The 18,338-nt window shown below is 38.8% G+C and overlaps 1 protein-coding gene across 3 annotated transcripts in view; it reads right to left on the bottom strand.

The window, feature by feature from the left end:
• Positions 1–18,338, bottom strand: part of ptprt (protein tyrosine phosphatase receptor type T) — a 257,994-nt gene that overhangs the window by 104,827 nt on the left and 134,829 nt on the right. For 2 of the 3 annotated variants that reach the window (XM_073468585.1, XM_073468587.1), the window contains exon 16: positions 562–591. In XM_073468585.1, the coding sequence (XP_073324686.1) occupies positions 562–591 (30 nt within the window). The remainder of the gene's footprint in view (positions 1–561; positions 592–18,338) is intronic. The other variant, XM_073468586.1, reaches the window with a different exon arrangement.

The following is an 18,338-nucleotide window of genomic DNA, read 5'->3' as shown; positions in this document are numbered from 1 at the left end:
GCTTTTAAATGAACTATATTTCCGTTTCGGCGAAATATACTGGAAACTAGCATTATAATTATGGGTACTATCACAATAGTCGAATTTGTTTATCTGATAAATAGGTTTTACTAACTACTGTAATTGTGTTAATGCTCCAATATACAACACAACAGTGTAGTAATGTTTTACCACTCAACTGAATTTATATCCCTTTACAGTTAAGAATTATTGCCATCTGCCAAATCATACATTGTCCCCTTCAGGCGGCTGTTTTTGTTTAGAGTTTGTCTATAGCAGATAATCCTGTACAGCTGTTATCATGCAGTGTAATTATGTTGTTGGCTGGTAAAACAAACCAACAGGTAAAACATGGATTAAACTACGGTAAGAATAAGTTTGGTTTCTGTCAGGATGTTTTCAGGGCTTTGAAATTTTTTCCTAAAATGGGGTTAAATATGACACAAGTCAAACAGGATGCAAGAAAACAAGACAGAACTTTAGCAGAAATCAGAAGCTAGTCATAAGGAACAAATAATGGGCTGAGAAAGGAGTTATTCCTGATGTGAAATCACTACTTACAGGTAATAAGAGTAGGAATAAGCATGTCTTCTGAAGCATGGTGAGGTGAGGCCGATGATGACAACAGAGCAAAACCCAGAAGAAGGACAAACACATTGGATTAGTTCATGGTTTGAATGAGAAATTATTTTTGACTGGTTGACATTTTAAACTGTTAGCCTACATCTTTCTTATGTTTCAATTTGTTTTATATCAACCTGTACAGCCTACCCACCTAGCTGCTCTGTCTGCTTGTCTCTTTGTGTGTCCTCATATGAAAACTTATGAAAGATGTTGACGTCTATCAACTTTGTCTCTCTGGATTGGTTTCATAAAGCTTTTGCAGATGCCGAGTCCCTGTCAATCTGACAGTATGACAGAATGTCTATCTTGCTGACTGACCATATGCTGAATGTCTCTCTGCTGCCTGCTGGGTCAAAAGGTCTTTCTGTAGTTAGATTACTTTGTCTATACAAGGCTAGCTGGCTCATTAAATCATCTATGGAAGATTTCACAGTCGTCTCTAGCCATTACTATCTGAAATAATCCACTGTAAATCTGCTGTGACAGTGGTCAGTAGTCAATCAAATAAATTAGAAGTAATAAGGAGCTCTATGGTTTGTGAAATGATGATTTCACTCACGAAAAAAATACTTTTTCTCAGTAGATTGGCCTGTTCGTTAACTTTAAAGAGATGAAAACAGACATCGTATCCATCCATTATTAACTCCTGTGCTCCATGCAAACACCATATCACACACTCTGTTGAGTAATAGCAGTATGATTTGTATTTTTGATTTAATGAGGAAAATAACACAACTGCAATCAAACAATACGTATGGATTTAAGTATACATTTCAATCTGCAAATTCAAAAATTTGCCAACATGAATAAAAGCTGAGAAAGAAAGGTTTGTGACTTCTTTGGGTACCATGTAAAAAAAATAACCATATATTCATCCACTGAGCAACAGTAAAGCAGATTTTAATCACTATCTTTAATTTTAGGAGGTGGAAATGAACCCAAAATTGTTCAAAGTGGTACCTTATTTTTTAACATGATCGTACACAAAAAAAATAGAAAAATTATGTCGGATTTTGTGTCTTTAGCACTAAACCAGGTATGATTGGCTAACTTTGGAGATACCCTTACCGTCTACTGCTTTTACTGAACATAGTGTATGCTAATGTGTCAGCTTGGAGCACTGGAACCATTGATTTACCAGGAACATGTGGACATTTCACTGTCTATATTCTCACCACCTCAGAGTTAATCAACAGGCCAGTCACCCCAGTATGTTAAATATGTTTAACCTGCAGCCATTCTTGGCCATTCAAGTAATAAATTAATGTTTAAGTTAAGCCTGTAAGAATAAAACAAAAAATTCAAAAAGAAAAAAGAAAAAAATTAAAAGCAGGTGCACATCTGATGCCTCCATCACCAACAGGCTGGTGCAAAGACAGATATGGAATGAGGAACGGTAGAAAAGAGCAAAAGACAGAAGATGGAAGTTTGGTGGAGGAACAAATGGAAGCAGAGATGATTCTTTAGTTGCATGAAGAGTGTGTGTTGTTACTGGCAAGGATTTGGATTTAAAGGGTTCATTCCCAGAAAATGCAGCATGTATTATTGATGTTATTGTTATTATTATTAGATATCTGGAGAACATATTTGTTAAAGTGTGAATTAACTCTGTAACTACGCCAATTTTTACCCAGTCGCTAAGTTGTATTGTGGATAATGTAGGTACCAGGGTTTTTTTTTTGTCTATAATGAGTCCAACAGTGATTTAGAAGTGCAATGACAGACCAGTGGCCTGCTTTTCTAAACCTGGCGCCTACATTCCCCACAATGCAACCCAGCCACTGTGTAACATCACTGGAGGTAAATGATAACATTACATGTAGCTTCACCAGGAGCCACAAAAGGCTCTATACTGCTTTTTTCACATTTGCAGTAGTCCTGCAAGACCTGCAAACACACTTTAATGTGTGTGGAATTACCCTTTAATTAGTTAAATTAATGAAATAAATTGTTATTTATAGGGCAAATAAATAAATAAATGAGACAATTAAATAGAATAAAATAATAAAACACATCAGAACTGTGCCAAGAAATATTAGAAGTCTTAAGTCTTTCACCAAAACTTTTCATCCTTCCCTTCTGTATTTTACTTGACAGCTCAGCCACAGAACTATACGTCTGCATTCCACTCGATCAACATGTCATTCATCCGTACTGTTTTTGTGTGTGCGTGTGTGTGCGTGTGTGTGTGTGTGTGTGTGTGTATCTGTGTGTGATACTGGACTCGCTGCAGTGCCTCTGTAATGGTTTGTTGGCAACTTTTCCCCCTGGCATGCACCCTTCAACTGGTGTGAGGCCAGGGATAAGGATCTCATAACATTAAAGGAAATCTGACACACACACACACACACACACACACACACACACACACACACACACACACACACACACACACACACACACACTACATTGGTCAAGATCAAGGACTGAAAAAGGTCAATATTTGTGTTGACATTTAAAGAACAGAATATCTATCTATCTATCTATCTATCTATCTATCTATCTATCTATCTACCTATCTATACTAAAGGAGATATAGAAAGAAGGCTGACTCAAGCATATTCCTAACACGCTCACACACACACTACTGTTTCACTCCAACAGCCTTTATTCATACACACCTATCATATTCATCTCAATACACACCTGTGCACACATACGCACACACACTATTCACACCTGAGTTTTATTTTTTTTAACCTACCTACACACACACACACACACACACACACACTCTCTCTCTCTCTGTCATACCCATAACTGTTTTTAAGGGCTCTGCTGACATTGTCCTTATGATATTAATAAAGTGCAGAGCGCTGAGAGCCCGGCAGTAAAAGCCACAGCCGTTAAAACTGGTCATAAATATTAATAAGGCATAGAAAAAACACTCCACCAGGTTGTGCACGGCAGAGAGACGCCGAGAAGGTGTGAGTGAGAGAGGTGCTGATGTATTTGTAACATGACGATAACATGTTTTTGTTCATGTGTGTAAAAAATGATCAGCCAACGAGGGCTGTGGATTTTTTTAGCACTTCTGAGAAAAATTGATTTCAGAATGTGGCAACTCTGTAAAAAGAACAACAAAGTGATGCAGATCAGACAATGGGTGGCTATCTGTTACAGGAAGCTGTCAAAAAGAAATTAGGGTCTAGTAGATGAAAACTGGCAGTGACTCCTTTGTCCTGCAGGCACCTAATGTGTCTTTGACTTCAATGTACATAAATTGACTATTTCTGTGCATCTTCTAATTAGGGGCACTCGACATAAAGACCCAGGTCTTTGCAATTATTGAAGGAGAAGAGTGAAAATTATTTCAGCTCAAATACACTTTGTAGCAAATATCTGCCCTTCAATTTTTCATGTAGCAGGTAAATCCTGGGAATCTTCCAATCTAAGATCACAATGTTGCCTCAAATCAACACAAGGTTGTGTCAATATATGACGGGGAATATGCACGCTGAATAATCTTTTTATTGTCCTAAAAACCCATTTGAACATGAAACAAAGATTTCAATGGTGACCTCATGTTGTAAATATGGGTGTAACTAGTCCAACCAACAAACTCAAAACAATTTTCTATTTAATAATGTTAAAGTTTCCGTATGTTTTAACTGATCAAACAGTATAACTGACACCCAATAGCTATTAACATTGGCCTTTTGGGGTAGAAAGCCAGCCATCTTTCCCATCAGGGGCTGAGTAGAGGAGTCAGAATGGTTTATAATGTATTTGCCACTGTCCATATGTGTCTAATGTCCTGCCCCAACATCCTGTTTCAATAGGAATAAGGGCTATTCTTGTGGGACCTTTGGAAATATAAGCAGGGTGGACATTTATATCAATCCATTCATATTTCAACACATTAATCTATGAGAAAAATCAAAATGTGTCATCTTGTGGATTTTAGGGCTGTTGTATCAACTATAGACTGTACTTCTGCATTTTCGTATGCGTGCGTACACAGACACAAAGAGTAGTGGGATCAAGAGAAAGCTGCCCCTCTCTGTCTCAGAACGGGTGAGGGGCGAGAAGCTGTGAAATACGTCTTTAACTGAGATCAAATCTCTCCCTACTGCCCTTAATGTGCAGTTTCTAGCCATTCTGCCTGAATGCAGTCTTACATGACTGAACGTCAGTAGCTATACTGGTTGTTATACATTGTACAATGTTATACATTCTAGGGTGAGGTTGTTTGTCACGGCTTTATGCCACATGCAAACAGCCTCCCAAGGAAAAATAGATGCAAATATCGTATTTGTATAATGGTGACATTTTTTTCCTAGCTTTGTATGGAGGGCATTTGCTATACACATAAAGACACACCCATCAGACACACTCCTCTATGCTGGGGCTTATCTCGGCTTTGAATGAATAGTTTCTGCTGCAAACACACACGACCATGTTCACACTGATGTGATGGCTATAGTTTATCATGGCCTTATATGAATAATATCAGCTGAAAAAATACACACACACCACAAACACCTCGACATGGATGTGACTTGTTACTTATCATGGGTCTCTGCTAGTTATATTGGCCCACCACCCCATCACACACACACACACGCACACACATATTTCAACAATGACATGACGGCTATAGTTTATCATACCTATATAAATGAATAGTGTGTCATGAAGGAATGCTTTTCCTTTCTCTACAGGCTGACTTAGATGAAAAATATCTCACCTGCTGCATGAACACACTTTTCTGTCATAGACACACACACACACACACACACACAGGCCTACAATCTGTCATCTACACACCAACATACACCCACAGGCTGCTTATATGTGTGTATATATATATATATATATATATATATATATATATATATATATATATATATATATATATATATATATATATATATATATATATCTATACACACACACACACACATATATACGGTCAGATACATACACATATACACATACACAAACATGAACATAAGGCATCTTACTGACATGTGTTTCATGTGCATGCTGTCAATGTAGCTTGTTAGCACCTCATTAACGTCAATTTCCTTGGACGTGATGGGTAGAAAACAAATGTGTGTATGTTAGTATGTTAATACACACACACACACACACACACACACTAGCTGAAGACGGGTGGCAGGACATCTAAATGAGGAGAAAGCTGCCTTTTACTCCATTAGTACTGTCAACGTACTCTTTAGCAAAGCACACACAGGTGCTTAATGGGCAGCAGTATATGTGTGTTAGTTACATTGTGTGGAGTTGTGTGAAGGTAAAAAATACAGGTTGGTTGAATAGTGAGTTCATAAATGAGGCTTAAAAATGCCCTTAGAGTGACAGGTTTCCATCTCTATTCATAGTCAATAGTAGTTAATTAGCACTCTGTTACAAGACAGATGTCCACATGCCGTATGCATATGGACACACTCTGGAATGAATGCAAGGGAATAAATTATGAATCTATAAATAAATGTCAAAGCAAATTTGTTCTCTGTGGCAGAAAGATTTCTTATCTATTAAAGTCTAATTAAATCTCCATGCTCAGGTTAACTGTGGTGCAGGTGGTGATTTTCTGGATGGCGAACAACCAAATTTATAGATTTTATCAAGCTGGATGTTTTGAGTTTGAGTTTTGATTACTTTCACATAATGCACAAGGCTGAACATCTTCGGCTTATTCAGACAATATTATCATATGTGTATTATCAACATGATATCAATATAGCAATAGTAAATATCATGATATTGCAACATCCCTAGTCATAATATGTGAAATGTTTGTCAGCAAGTTTTATTTTGAAAATCGGATCGGCCTGCATTTAAATAGATTTTTATAGTTTTGGTCACCATTCATGTTGCTTATGAGAACATTTTGCTCACCAGCTTCTCGCTCACTGCTTTATAATGGGAGTTCTTTGCTGCTTAGGCTGACCAAACAGGCTGTAAACTAGTACACACATAAATAAAATAAAAAATAGTTTTACACAGTTGTACAAAACCCTTTAATTTCACAGGAGAATGTTTGAAAAGTTATCGCCAAAGACATTAACGCACTTGTAAAACACCAGCAGTTTTACAAAGCAGTTTAACGATACAAGTGTTTTCACCTTCAGTTTTACCTCCAAATAATTTGGCTTTAGCTGAACTGTGGATTTGTTTACAACCTGTCTGACAGCTTGCATTTCTTGCTCTAATAGCCTGGACTACACAGCTGTGTCTAGCATCCCTGGATCTCAGTGATTAAACTGGAGAGTAAAATGTTATCATAACCAACAGGAATGAAGAGGAACACGAAAATAAGACTCTTGCTCGATGAACCAGTCTACATGTGTGATAATACAGTACACAAATGTGTACGTGTGTGTGTGTGTGTGTGTGTGTGTGTTTGTGTGTGAGTAAATAGCCAGCCATCACCCATTATACCAGAGCTGTAAGTGGACCATCAAGCATTTATCTCAGCAAGCAGCAGAGTCCATTATTCAACCATGTGTCACATTTGCAGAATGGGGGTCAAGTCCAGCTCTGTTGCGGCATGTGTATCTGCGTGTGTGTGTGTGTCAGTGTGTGTGTCAACATCGCCAAATTATCTGTGAATAAGTACGAGTTTAGCATCTGTCAGCATGGAGGCACTCAGTGTGTGTATGTGAGTATATGCGGCATATACCCCAATTTGGAGACTGAAACACACACAGACCACAAAACCACCCACCCACACACACACCCACACATACACACATACACTCACACACACTTCAGACCACTTGGCCTTGTGAAAGCCTGCCATGTGCAGTGGATTCAGCCTGAGTCCATTCCCTGGGCTGACATCAGCTACTAATCGCCTCAATTCTCTTGTCATAGACCGAGCCCCTGAGGGTGCAGTATATTGTCCTGAAAGAGGATGTGTCCTTTTGCTCCCTCAGTGTGAAGGATCATCATTTATTTCTTGACTTTCTCGACTGGGTTGAGTGGATGGGGGGTGATTTAAGATTTTACAAAAACTTTGGGTCAAGGCACTCCCATAATTTCCCAATGAATCAACCATCACAGCGGTGCTTTTCTAAACTTTTTCTTTCCTCAAGGAGTGATATCGCTCACAAAGTAACTCAAATATATAGTCACAGTGCCTCTCTTTCATGTATGACAACAACAACAATAACCCTCTCCACCTCGTGTTCTCACCTATCAAATCGCAACTTTATTTTGCAGCTGTTGCATTTACAGCATTGTAAAAGGTGATAGTTTAGTGAAATAACACGACTTTGGATACGTTTAGGGTCAAGGTTTGATAACTGCAACAACTTTGGTTAAAAGGAGACTTAAAGGTAAAGTAGGGCTTCAGGAACTAAAACGTTGTTGAGGTTAAGGTGAGGTTTTACACCATCAACGTTTAACTGTCATCAATAGAAGACTTTTGGGAAAGTCAGAATTGAACCCTGGACAAAGTAAAGCCCATTCACCATGACCTATACAACCTTAAACACAGTGCTTGTTCAATGTCGAACGACTGCCTGAAGTTTTCTAACTTTCTTTCAGCTAAACATCGATTTTGAAATGGGGAAATATATTGCTTTTTTTTAGATAGTGTGGTTTTTTAGGACATGTTATGTGACCAGATGGGCCAAACTGACTGACTCACTGTTAATATTACCTTCAAATTCTCATCCGAAAATCACATCATATCACTTCTCTGTCCTCCTGCGAGGCCACATCACTACCACATCCCCTTTCCCCTCTAGTAGATAGTTTTTCAGCAGAGTGGAGGATTTTTCTGTAACATTTCAAAAAATGTTTGATTAGAAAGTGTTTTCTAATCAAATGTAAGTTAAGATTCCACAGAAGTGTTAAGTAAAGGGATGTAGGCAGCTTTAAATACAGGCTGAGGTTTTAATAGAGAAAATTGACTCCAAAGCGATCGCGACCATGACGGGCACAGAGTGGATTGTCTTTGAGCCCAGAACAGTGTGGGTGGAGATATTTGTGAAGCGTTACATTTCATTCGGCACGATATTACCACATATCTCCTGCTTAATCTCCCACCTCTGTTATATTTGTTGCAGCCAAACACATAATTTCTGACCTACGAAGATGTGCTAATTATTTAACCTGTTTCTAATCCTGGGGGCGGCGTGCTGGCTCGATTCTCGCATCTGAAAATCCCTGCCTGAGTGCTTGCTTTATGGTGAGATGTAATCCATTATGCCACCCTGTTCCCACTTTAGAAAGCAGCAAAATCAGGGAACACTTAATCTCCTGACTGACTTGTAGATTGGTGTAGATTTCATAATTACTGACAATGCATCACAAGCAAATGATCGGGCGAGTATCAGACAAACAATTCAAACATCTCTCACCATACAGACACAATGAGAGGTAAATTTTGATGCAATGAAAGTCTTCAGAGACGTTGTAGTCATGTTAAACGTGCACATTTTACAAGAAAATGAAGAAATAAATCAGTGAGCATAGATGACATGCAATAATGACGTACAAATGACTTGATATAAATGACCAAATATACCTGAGGAGGTATGCCGAAAGCATCTTAACTTAATAATGATGTCAAACATCATACGTAACCATTTTAAAAGTCCCATTTCCACCTGAAGATTTTTCTCAAGTTTAACTGAAGATTGAATTTCAACCATCAAGCAGAACAAAGAAGACAATACAATAATGATGCTTATACAGGGAAGACAGAAGACATGTACGTAAATGAGGACTTCTATAATGGCTTAGATTAGAAAGACCTAAATTTCAACCATTTAGTGACACAGATCCAGCTGTTAAATGGCAGCGAGAGAAGCATAAACTTCATGTAGTTTCTCAGCGCTGAAGCAGCCAGGTGAAAATAAACTGTGCCACAGAGATTAAAATATGAGGTGGTTCATGTTTCACACTCTTACAGAAAAAGGATGTGTAGCTACCAGAACATATTTTACTGTTGCTTAAGACAGCACATTCTGGGGCTCTTTTTAACAATTTGAGAGTTTTAACCACAGCAATTAGCACTTGTATGTGCACACTGTCAGCACATTAGTGCTGTTTAAAGGCAAGAAGGGGTGTTGAAATTCAGCGTTGTACCAAATTAGATTTCTTTTCTCTAAAAGAAACAAGTCCCACTTCTTTAAAGTGACATTTGAACAAAATGTTTGTTTTTTTTTCATCGTGCTCGTGCAAATGGTTGGGCCATTCGTGTATCATACCTAATGACTAATTTTTCATTCACATGTTTTAATATTCAATCAGATTAGTACTGGAAATAGCACATCCATTTTCCAGGTGTTACCTCAGTCAAGGTCAAAAGATGCATTTTTGAAAACTGCTGAAAGCCAGAAAAGGCAGGGTGAGAGTCACAGTGAGGAACGGAGTGGATGTGTTGATGTCTAGAAATAAACATACAATACCCCACGCTCAGAGTTCTCCACGTGTGAATCTCTCTATCGGAGCAAGGGCAAGGCAGGTACAGGACAGGACAGGAAGGGGTGGAGCCAAAGACAGGAAGCAGGAAGATAGAGAGAGACATTAAAGGGTGTGAGACTTGAGTCAGAGAGGCGCCATCGTCCACTTTGGTGAGAAATCTTGTTCATCTTTTTCCATATTTTTAGGTTGACACTGACTCTGAAAGGCTGCACCTCTTTATTTGCAGCGCTCCTTTTTGTTTTCTGAGTAAAATAACTACAACATGTCTTCTCAGGCTGAATTCAGAGTCTTACTTTTCCTATTTTCTGGCACATATCCAGTGTCATGGCTGTCTGATACTGACAATGAACTGAATGCTAAATGTTTGTTCTCCAATTCTCTCTGTTTGCATGGCTGTGACTTTCACAATCTTTTCTCGCTAATCCTTTAACACAAATTCTGAACTGTTGCACATAGCCCTACACACAAATTTGTGTCTGTGTCTGGAGAACAGTGAACATGAATGAGCTGCGATAGGCTAAAGAGGGGGAAAAACAGATTTAATTTGATTTTTATCTGTTTAGGCAGCCATGAAAAGATCAGACCAGCCCCATATGGGTTGGAAAGCAGACTTTCTCTTGCAGCATAAATCACCATGTTGTGCCAGTGTGTGGGACTTCAGTGGGTTTTCAGCAGGAGAGCTGTTAAGTGATGTATCAAGACTGAAGGATCTATCAAGGTGACAAGTTTCAAACATAGAGAATTTAACAGGTACAAATCCCAGAGTTTCATAAGTGGCATGAACAATTTCTCAGAGAGGGCTCCATGAACACTGTACAAAGAAAACAGGAGTCGGGAGACGCAGGAAACATTCAGATGAATCAGTCAGTCAACAGCGGAGTAAAGAGAAGCTTGGAGTGGACGTGAAGCCATATTGAGCAGAAAAAAATCATTTCAACCCCATGTTTTTGAATTTGAAGACATCTTGTCATGAGCGATGATGTCGAAATTCTACCGTGTCAAACTATCTCAAACCTATTTTAGCGTTGCAGCCTGTAGAACAGACTTCAGAGAGAAAACCAGTGAATTCATTTAGCCTGTGTAGCAAAGTGACAGATTTAGTTACTCAGTCAGACACAAACTTCTGATTGCAACGCTTATTTGACTGATTTTCATTCTTTCAGAATAATGAGAATAAATTATCCATTTTACTTATTTATTTAGGACAGAATCAAGAAAGGGGGAAAAGCGACAGGATGTTTATGGGAGAAAGATATCAGATGTAACCATGGGATGTCTGCTTATTGTTGTTACTGTTGCTGTCAAGATGTTAAGAGCTAGCGGAGGAGGAGAGTGATTGAGTAAGCTGGAATGGATCAGCCTGGGTGTTGAAAGCAATGGATGTATAATTTTTTAGATATTCAGGTGCAATAGTCTTGCAAAAGTATGATTGGAAAATGCACAAAGAAACAATTGAGGTATTTTGAATCAAACAATTGAGCACTAAGTGAGAGCACAATTTTCTTTACAGTGCAAATTAGTCTCAATTAAACCAATATTCTACCATTCAGCTGTGCAAACTGACTCATTTAGACTTAGACTTAATTTAAGGATCAGTTTACTTTATAGTTAGACTTTGGATTTCATTATTCTCGATACAAAAATGCTACTAATGATACTCCCTTTCAGACTGAGGTTATTGCAGAAAGCTCACAATAAGTAAATTACTTTGTTATTCAGGTATCTCATCACAACAGATTTACTTGTTGCCACCTCTTTTCTAGAATAAGAAAATCCTATTTATAGTCCAATTCTGTTCAAGTACCAACTCTTCATTCTCCTACAGCCACCACAATTGTGATATACACCATCTAAGCCTCATGAATCTATTTGCACACATATTCACAGGTGTACTGCTGCCGGAGTAGACCTGAACGATGCTCTAGCACTCTTTTTCTCCAACTGAGAAAATAGAATATTCACAGCTTGCATAATCCGTTTGAAATTCATAAACATTTTTTATGGAAAAAAATGCAGTGGAGCAAATAAAAACTGATGGAATGGCCAAGCTGTCATACTGAGAAAGAGAGAATAAAGAGAAAAACCTCTTCTCTGCATTTGACTTATTCCTGAGGAGCAGTGAGCAGCCATTGTACGGCGCCCGGGGGACCAACTCTAGGTTTTTATAAGGTGGTGGAAAAACCCACGCAAGCACAGGGAGAACATGCAAACATGCAACAGGCCCCAGCTGGGAATCAAACCCAGAAACTTCCTGCTGTGAGGCAACAGTGCTAACCTGTGAGCTAATGTTGTCTGACATATAAGACATTGTGGATACTAGATTGTATAGACTGATTCATGACATTGACATTCCACCTTCAAATTTGCAGGTTGCCTTTGAGTGGCACAGTGAATTAAATCATTAGCTGGTGCTTACTATTCATTTTTAAAGGTTGCCAACATCCTTTAATTCATTATTCACTGTCTTGACAGTTTCTTTGTTTGTGATGCATTTGCAAAGAAAAACTACAAAGCCAGCTTGTGCTGCATCCACAACGCCTGCTGGACATGAAAGCTTGCTAAATTTTCATAGCATAGCCCATCAGATGAGCTAGTCATCTGCCATCACTTCAAATTTCCCTCAGAATTGATGCTTCTGGCTCGCTATACTAAAGAAGCTAAGCTAAGAAAAATGCAAACAACGGCATGATGTAGAGAAAGACGCCAAAACACCGCTGCCACCAATGTTATCAAGCTTTTAGGGTTTGCCTAAGCTGGCAGGTTCAACAACGAGATGTTAAACAGGACATGCAGACATAGTGCATTGACTGCCAACAACAGCTTTCTCTTTATTTTCTCTCCTACATGTCACAAATGCTAACAACTCCTGCCTTACAGCTAGTTTTTGAGGGGCGACACTACAGTTTTGTGGTCTCCAGTTGGGTGGCTGTTAAATTATGATGTTACGATGAAACAGTGCTCTGCGACTGATGACTGTAAGCTATCGGCAATGAGCTATGCCATCGGCCACTGGCCCAACCCTACCTCACTACACCTCTGCTCATACTCATGTGAATCCTTATCTATACAGTTTTACTTTTTACACATGAGATGGATTTGTTCTAAATGTTCGTGTTTCTAATGATTTAAATGGAAATCACCTCTGGCTGCTCACTATTACTTCTTGTATCATCTTAAGCTAAGGTGGCCTTCTCTTCTTAGTAGACAAGGACTCTTTTCAAGCATTTCCAGGGCTGAATCTTTTCCCACAAAATCTAAGGGTGGTTTCATGTATAATAATTCAGAAATGTAAACCATTAGGAACTTTAAAGGAAGTGTTAGCTCTGAAGGACACTGCAGACTCAGATATGAGAGAAATATTTTGGTCTGTGTTTGGCCGAGAGCAGCGTGTCTGTGTTTGCAACCATCTCTTTCCACAGTCCCATCTGGAGTTCTCTCTAAATCTGTGTGTGTGTCCATGTGTGTAACAATCCATGGCTCTACCCCTGTCAATATTGGCTTCAAATGCTCTTGGAGGAGTATCAGGCCGTGAGGACACACACATGACAACACACACACACAAACACACACACACAAAGAGATGGCGGCATGGCACTGACTTTGACAACACGCGTATTTTATATCCAGCCACACGAACAAAATAACAAAAGAAAAAAACTGCTCAGCAGAGAGATGTACATGTAAACACGACTGACACATACAGAAAAACACACATTCTGCTTTCTCTCTCTCTCATACTGACACACAAACACACCAGCTGTTCCACTACAGACACTAACAAAATGCTGTCTCCACTAATAAAACAACACATACTCTGTGCTTCAGATTTGTGTCTGTGTATTTATGTGTAGCTGTGCGCACATACTGGATGCTTCTTTGTGTGTTTGCATGCACACTGACTCCAGTGTGTATGTGTGTGTCTCACATCCTTGACTTTGCACACATCGTTCTGTCTTTCTGTCATTTGTACTGTAATACTGCACCTACTTGTCCACTGCAGCCTTACTTGTGTGAGTACATCTTTACTGTAGCTGTATGCCATTGTCTGTGTGTGTGTGTGTGTGTGTGTGTGTGTGTGTGTGTGTGTGTGTGTGTGTGTGTTTTGAGTGTGAGCGAGTGTGTAGACAGGACCCAGCTCTGGTGGGCACTAATACTGTCTTGCAGCATCTATAGCCTGTGGCAAGTCTGTTGCTATTCAGGTAACACCTTGGTCTCCATCTGCAGTCTCTAAGTGACTTCATGAACTTGTAGACAGTATTTGATTTCACTCTAACACAAAGTACTGTGACGAATTGTCACTGAAATAATGTTTTTATATAATTACTGACTTGTCTAAAAAGAGTGAAATAAAACATGTGAATGCCAGGGAGAAAATGTCTGAGTTTCAGATTTAGTTCCTAGATTTATCCTACTTGGTTGAAAATGTATAAAAACCTTTCTCACCCTGCCAGCAGCTCATGGGTACATTAGATCTAATACAAAGGGAAATCAGCATTTTCACTCTTCTGAGCCATCCACAGCAAGAACAATAACTTTAATGATAACAATGTGAGCTTCCACACTGCTGAACGACAGCGTTCTGTAAACAGTGGCGGCCGGCACGCGCTGCAAGCTCTAGATGTGTCAGCAGCTGAGGAAAATGTTCACTGATGATCTGTTGCTGCTTTACATTACACAGATAAACAAGCATAAAACCGAAAAGATATGGTTTTCAGTAATTTTTCAAAGATGAGCGAAGTAAGGAGAATCTAACACTTTTACAATAGTTGTCCTCTTTTGAAAACTAATGTCATTTATACGTTTGTATGAGTCAACATCAATTACCCTGGCGATCATCAAAGAGGAGATCAGGAATGACATAACAAGCCTCAGAGACCCCATTGTTACATTAAAGAGTATTTAGTAGAAAAATGTCCCCGAAATTAAGCTCATTGATGGACCTGCACATTTGGATATCATTCATCAAATCACTTGGAAAGTGATCCGAAGATATTGTCCGCCGCCACCATTGTCGTTATAGTTGTGGTGTGGCCATCTACTAAATATTCAGTTATTATGGACTATAATATTAGTTATTGTTATCGATCTTGATGTGGATGGCCCTTTTCACTAATGAATCTATTTGTTTACATCAGTATGAGTTTAACCCAGCTCTGAGGACACATGCATACTTTAAATAAACATTAAAACATATGGATATGGCTCTGGGTATGGCCTGACTCACCCGGGCTCGCCTTTCAGGACCTTTTAAATACACCAAAGCCCTTCAGGTGAGGGTTAGAATTAATTATTCAGACATTTCTGCACGAATGCCACAATACAAGAGTTAATGTGAGCAGGCAGATGTAGGAGCACTCCATTAGGGCTTTGCTACATATAGCCACGGGTGATCTCAAAAACTGTTGTTCATTTGCTTGTTTGCCTACAGTCTTCAATTGTGTGCTTTTTCTTTGTTTTCATCTAATCTATGCGACCATAAAGGTTGCGTCTCTTTTTTTTTAAATGTTGACCTGGACATGACGGCGGTACGAAAGCCTCAAATAAAAATAAAATCACAGAAGATGGCTGCAGGGTCAGAATTTTAAAGAGCAGATGAAAGAAAATAGGAGCGAAAAAATTTAAATTCCATATTTTTCCATCAATTTGCAGATCCAGAGACGTCACCTTTTCTCAATTATTTAGTCGAGATTTGCTTCTCTGGCATCATCCCAAAAAAAATCAGCCTGCGCTTAGGGAGCTTGAGGAACATTAATTATTCATCCATTCTCCTCTCAACCTTTTTATGAAAAGTGTGTCTTCCAGTGCTGGTTGTTTAGAGCCCTCGGGGCCACCTGGCTGTAGAAACATCGAATCCCCATTAAGACTTCAGCCATGTCCAGCGTTATTCACTTTTACATTACATTATTAGTAACATCGCATGGCTATCCTCGAAAAATGAAGTCCATTTGGAACATGTGTAACGGCGTTCTGAAAGATTAATTGGACAGTGGTTCGTGCTCGCTTCCCGAGAAAAGTTTTGTCATGGAATAATTTATGGGCTCTGAAAGGCATGTAAAACACTTTCGATTTTAAAGAAAAAAACACTTTTTTCTGCCACCGGGACGACTGGCTAAAGTGTGCGGAATGAAATATAGATGACCTCAGAAAACGGTCAATGATAGGGTAAACTTCCCACTGTCCGAATCCATTTGTCAACACGCCTTTTGTCAATTCTTTTTCTTTCTTCTGTCTCCGAGGCTCTTCACTATCGCTTACTGTCATTTTGCTCCTTTTCTTTTTCTGTGTTTCTGCTACTTTCTATGGCTATTTTTCTTTCCTCCATCTGCAAGTCTTCCTGCTTTCTCACCCTCTTTCTTTTTTCTGTCTTTCTGCCATACTTTCATATGTGCTCCATGACTCCATTTGACCTGAATGGGACCTTTAACTCTGACTGATGGCCTGGATCAGCTTAAGCTCACAAGGATCTGAGCAGCTTCCTTCTTTTCTTTCTCTTCTTCGACAAGGTTCTTCTTTTTCTCACTCCCACACCCACCATGGTGGTGTTTGCCCTCTAATTGGCCTTTTTATGTATATTATGCCCCGTAAGCCTGGTTAGCATCTGATTAGCATATCCATTTGACCCCCAGGTTAACCAGCACTGCCTTGTTTTCATCTCTCATATTCTTCAAACCTTGTACATTTTCTTCCTTCCCTATTTTATGCATTGCTTTCTCGTTCTGCTTCTCCCCTATATTCCCCAGCGGCATCCTCTTCTGAAGTCTCTAACTATACGTATCTTGTTACTCCCGGCATGTCTCCTCCTCTGGCTCTAATATAGTTTTATCCTCTTGGTGTTTTGGATATTCTTTGTTAGCCTCTGATTAGCATTGCCAACTGACCCTCTGCCCTCTCTGACTCCCCAGCCTCCTTTGCACACTTGAAATTGATGAAGTGTTGTATTCTGACTGGCAATAAGGTATCCACCAATTTCCGAGACTGTATTACTGTTGGTGGATTGAGTTTTCATTTGTCTCTGATTGTTTACGACCAGGCTCAAGGGATTATGTTTTTTTGTTTGTAGTGAAAAACAGTCAACTAGCTTTTAATTGTACTGCTCGTGTGTTTTTTTCTCCCCTAACGTAAAGCAGTGCAGTCATATGCATGGCCTTTTTTTGGGTGGTTGGGTAAGTTGTATCACTACAACATATGTTTGCCATTGTGGCACAGAAATATGTACATGTATGTTGAAAGATTTGCTACATCCTTGTGGCAAACATAATCAATGTCACGCTGCCCAAATGTACACAGTAAATTCATACAAATGTCACTTGGTTTATGGAGTCTTTTCTTGGCCATGCTGCCACATGCAGGGCCTCTATGACATATAACTTTAGTATGTGTTTGCCATTGTGGCACAGAAATATGTACAACAAATGTATGTTGAAAGATTCACGATATCCTTGGAGAACTAGATAGAGTTTTTGAAGATATTGTAAATTTATACAAATGTATAAATTTCTTTCTTGTTTTGTTTTTTCCTCCTTTTGGTTTACTGTGTCTTTTCCTGGACCAGCTGGTTTCTACTGCAGGACAGGGATTCACATCTTGCTTTGCCTGGGGGCCACTTTTGAAAAATGACAGGAGGCCAGTGGCAAGATATTAAAAAAAATAATAATAATGGTATTCATATAATCAGATAAAATGAATACATATTAAAAAGGCCCATAACTTATCTTTCTTTTTAATAATTAATTTAAATTAACTGAATAAATATTGGCACCAGGTGCGAATCAGATATTGGACTAAATTTAATAGCTGCAACTGCTCTGGTCACATGTGGAAGAGTTTATATCATTATCATCAATAAATGGCAAATGTATAGTTAAGTAAACTTAAGTCAGTTAACAGACAATGGAATGTTGTTTTAACAATTTATTAAGCAACTGTTTATTGTAAAGTTGTAACTGATGTTTATAAACCTTTACAACTGCTTAATAAATGGTTTATAAAAGCATTTCATTGTTTGTTGACAGTAAAAAGTACCATTTATTAATGATGGTTATTTTAAGGTGTTACTGTTGTCTTTCCCTGCTCACCCTCTGATCCTACTACACTGCTGCACAACCTAAAAGGCAATCACGCAACGATCAGCCTGTTACAAACAACCTTATTTATCCCACCATACAAAACTGGTCTATCTGTCAACCAAGGGAGACTCTTGAATATTTACTTATTGATATGAACAAACAAAACAATTATGTGAATCCATTTATTCTTATCATTAATTAGAACATTTCTGCCATAGATGAGGTTAGGGTTAGGGTACTTTC

Source organism: Pagrus major, chromosome 6 (assembly GCF_040436345.1).
Source record: "Pagrus major chromosome 6, Pma_NU_1.0".
Taxonomy (NCBI): Eukaryota; Metazoa; Chordata; class Actinopteri; order Spariformes; family Sparidae; genus Pagrus; species Pagrus major.
The sequence above is the reverse complement of the archived record's forward strand: the minus strand, read 5'-3'. Positions and strand labels throughout refer to the sequence as shown.